The 4,230-nt window shown below is 43.6% G+C and overlaps 1 protein-coding gene across 2 annotated transcripts in view; it reads left to right on the top strand.

Annotated features, from left to right (window-relative positions):
- The window catches only part of drg2 (developmentally regulated GTP binding protein 2), a 6,029-nt gene extending 2,987 nt beyond the window's left edge, over positions 1 to 3,042 (top strand). For both annotated transcript variants that reach the window (XM_080009708.1, XM_080009709.1), the window contains exons 11-14: positions 9 to 84; positions 1,836 to 1,894; positions 2,012 to 2,065; positions 2,635 to 3,042. In XM_080009708.1, the coding sequence (XP_079865834.1) occupies positions 9 to 84; positions 1,836 to 1,894; positions 2,012 to 2,065; positions 2,635 to 2,721 (276 nt within the window). In that variant the 3' untranslated portion in view covers positions 2,722 to 3,042. The remainder of the gene's footprint in view (positions 1 to 8; positions 85 to 1,835; positions 1,895 to 2,011; positions 2,066 to 2,634) is intronic.
- The last annotated feature ends 1,188 nt before the right edge of the window (positions 3,043 to 4,230 follow it).

A 4,230-nucleotide genomic window follows, 5' to 3' on the forward strand; every position in this document is an offset into this window, starting at 1 on the left:
GGATGAAGTTGAACTTGGATTACCTCCTGGAGACGCTGTGGGAATACCTGTCTCTGATCTGCATTTACACCAAAAAGAGAGGAGGTATGTAAACACAAAAGCACACACAAAGAGACAGAAAAAATACAATCGTCTGCTGTTAAATGTGCGCCGCTCAATATTTTAGTTCTTATTTTGGAAATGGAAATGTTGATGAACCAAATGCCACGTGGACGAACCGACCCAAACACATTCACATAACCCCCCCCCCCCCCCCCCCAAAAAAAAACCACCACAAAAAAAACTATCAATCAGTGTTTCCCTCAGTGCCTGGTGATCGTCCAACAAACCCCTTAGATTACATCCCTCACTCCTAAATCCCCTCTGACACAAAATAATGGTTAAAACTACTAACAAACAAATCGAATTTCCCGCCTGGAAACGCTCTGAAGTAACGCGTCTCAGTAATCTCCGCTCTGTCTGATGACCGTTGACCAGTTGCAAGAAAGGTATAATTTAAAAAGTAAGCAAAGGTTCCAGTACTCTAAAAATAAAAATAATACTAAAGGTTTAAATTGAATCCCATAAGTCTAGCAACTAGGGATGCAACGGTACGGTGGGCTCAGGGTTCGGTATGTATCATGGTTTTGGGGTCACGGTAATTGTACGGTTTCAGTAGCTTTATATTTAAGAAAAATGGAAAAAAAACAACTTTGTTTTAAGTTTAAATGGTGTAAAAGATTATTTTTATAGTAGACTGCCACAAATAACTAGTGTACCACTCTGTATGTATGACTGTGGGAGTACGGGGGACATGGAGGTTCAAGTTCATTGGTGGGTGGTTAATTTGCATTAGTTCATCTGATTGGAGGGGAGTTGTCCAGGATGATAGGGAATTCAAATATAAATGTTTGTTATTTATTTATTTATTTATTTATTTATTTATTATATATAATATTAATTTATTTATAATATTTAAAATAACTTTTCACAATAAAAAATAAATAAAATCAGTACCATATTTTGTTATTTTTTGTGTAGAGCCAGTATAAACAGTACTTTTCACAGATAAATGATAATAGTAAAATAACTTATTGAAGTTAAACGTGACAGTCAGACCAGTGCACGTGTGCCTTCGCTTTGTGAACCTGACGTGACAGTGGGTGCGCTCCTTTTCAACCAGGGCACCTCCCGGTGAGGGAGGAGCATAGGCTATCTCTTACGTGGAGGGCGGCAGGAGACAGCAACTAAAACAAACAACACAAGATAAAACTGAAAGAGAAAAAGAAGAACGGCTCATCGCCCAGCAAGACTCGGTTCCCTTCATTCCTACAAAAGAGCCGTTCAAAAGAACCGGCTTGTTCGTGGATGACGTGGTGACGTGAAGTTCATAATAGAGGGACACAGCCATCCCAGGGGTTAATTTTCTGACTGGACACCTTGATTGATGGCACACTTTACAAAAACATTTCTTTGTAGTTTTATCTTGTGTTTCTATGGAAAAGGCTCCTTAGCCACACGCAGTTGAAAAAATATATACTGTATATACCTTTCGTGCTAAAATAGAGAAATGCTGCACGGCTCCACGCGGACCCTGACGGCACGTGCACCCGTACTCTGCGCCAACGCGTCCAGTGGACTTCTACAGTGATACCGTAATAAAGCTGCTCACATGTGCGTATTGAACCCAAGGGGGCGTACCGAACGGTTTGATGACATACCGTGTACCGTTGCATCCCTACTAGCAACACTATCGCCGAAACTGGTGTCAGTTATCCCCACCGACCAATATCACAAGAATTGTGCATTGTCATTGTATTGAGGAACCACTCTTCCTCTTTTCTTTTTTTTTAAAGAGCGCCCAGACTTCGGCGATGCTATTATTATGAGAAGAGGGGCATCTGTAGAACACGTGGTGAGTAAAACACATAAGTAGAGGCGATGCCCACGTCTTACTCTATGCTCACAGTTACTCAAATTAAAATGAAACGGGCACAGATTCATATACGTGTCTGGTTTTCTGTCCATGCAGTGCCATCGAATACACAGAACCTTAGCCGGCCAGTTTAAATACGCTCTCGTTTGGGTAAGTTCTTCCTCTTTCCTAACCATTACATTCATTCCCTTGCAAAGAAGTACCAGTCCCCATGTTTATTTGTATATGTAAGTGTACTTGTTTACTATTTGGTATATGCAGGTGTGGCGGGCCAAGGGGGCGTGGTCAAGCCACCGCTGCAGACAGGCGGTGCAGGCTCCCATCCCGGGGCCGCTCAGCTGCTGTGGATCGGGTAATCAACAGAGGGACTCCGCTTATCCAATCCCAAAACCCCAATCCGATCCCAAAACAGGAAGGAACAATTATTCCTTCCTGTTTTGGGATCGGGCGAATCAGCGGAGTCCCTCCGTTGATTCGCCCGATCCACAGCTGCTGAGCGGCCCCGGGATGGGAGCCTGCACCGCCTGTCTGCAGCGGTGGTTTGACCACGCCCCCTTGGCCCACCACAGCAGGTAAACACAGTTCTGACAGATGACACTTAGATTTGTTCTAAAATTGTCTTTATCTTGCTATCTATCTCCGCAAGCTGCGCATCGTTTGTGCTGTAAAACGTAAACTATTTGTATGTAAAGACAATTGAGATTTTTTTGGTCCTCCAGGGCACCAGCACCAAGTACAGTCCTCAGAGGGTGGGGCTCACACACATCATGGAACACGAGGATGTCATTCAGATTGTGAAGAAGTAACAAGACCGGCCTTCTGATGAGACGAGAGACTGAGTGAGAGGGGCCGAGCATTTAGGAGGAGCCAAAATGCAAAAAAAAAACAAAAAATCAGCCCTTCATAACTGAATTTATTCTATACCTGTTGTACAGCAAAAATTAAAGCAGCCTTGATCCTTATTTTATATAAAAAATTATACAAAACCAACTAAAAGGAACCCAGCGAATTTGAGTTGAATGTTGAGTTTGTTGCAGACGAGAAATGACATTTTAGCTTTGGATTGAGATACAAGAGATGCATTCGCTCAGAGACAAAATGCGGTGAAAAGTATTAAATCATAAAATGACCTGAAGTGACTTATTTGTGTGTTTGTCTTATTGTTTCTGTGAGATCACTAGTTGTATAGTCCTACGTAATTGATGTGAAATGTGTGATAATGTGTCTTTCTTTTTGCACGGAACTCCCAAATTCAGTGCGATTTACTTTTTTGCGTTTTTTGCTGTGACTGAGGGGAAACACGTTGAGTTTTTCATCCGGCATTGAATGTAAGCAGAACGGCTCAAACTCTAATGTGGTGAGAGACGGCAATAACCTCGGTAATTTACCTTCTAAATTGGCAAAATGTAAAAAACATTTTTGAATAATGTTCTTGCTTTTGCAAAAGTACAGAGTTATGCATAGTAAATAATTCATGGAAATTAAGAATTCTTGGGGTCAAGGTCACAGGACCTCATTTACAATGACTTCCCAATTTGTCCATGTCAAACTATTGATACATTTTAGAGGAATCCCATAGCATGATTGGTAGCAATCATTTGAACACCTAAGCATTATTGACAGTGGCTCCCTCCAAAGGCTGCAGTCGACCTTTTTTGGAATGCCTACGTCTGACCGGTCAATGTGCCATCTCACAAAACACACCATCTCAAGCTGCTTCCGTTGACGCCAGTGGCCTGCGCAGTTCCAACTGAACTGTCGCTGGTCCTGGGTCATTGTGCTGTTGTGTTTTCTCCGTTCTGGTCCAGGCCCTGCAATTAAAGTTGATTAGCATTATCTGTCCACTTCTTTGGAACAAAAGTGATTTCTTTGTGGCAACAGCGTCACAAATAATGTTCATTGGGATGTCCACATATGCATATCTGTTCCCTTCCAGCCTAACAGGTGTCTGCTTGACACTCACCTTTGACCCCTTATCCCCCCCCCCCCGCCCTCCCACCTTACCCACCTGGACAAAGGGGCCCATCTGTTGGAGCACCTTCGTCCAGCCAGCCAAAGCCTCCCCACTCACCAGCACACCCCCGAGGGCCATAATAGCTGTCATTAAAAATTCACCATTCTTCGGGGCATACAATGCGACGAGGAGAGGCAGAGAACGAGCGAGTGGATGGACGCACGGGAGCGAGGCTCCTGGCTGCTCACCTTCCTTCCGGAGTCGCCGGACAGCGTTGTTTTTGTTTTTGGAGGATGCCGTAGAGATGTCGCTGCGGAGAAGACCGTGGATGGAGAGATTCTGCTTCAGAATAAACCGAGGG

The sequence above is a fragment of the Zeus faber genome, assembly GCF_960531495.2.
Source record: "Zeus faber genome assembly, chromosome: 11".
NCBI lineage: Eukaryota > Metazoa > Chordata > Actinopteri > Zeiformes > Zeidae > Zeus > Zeus faber.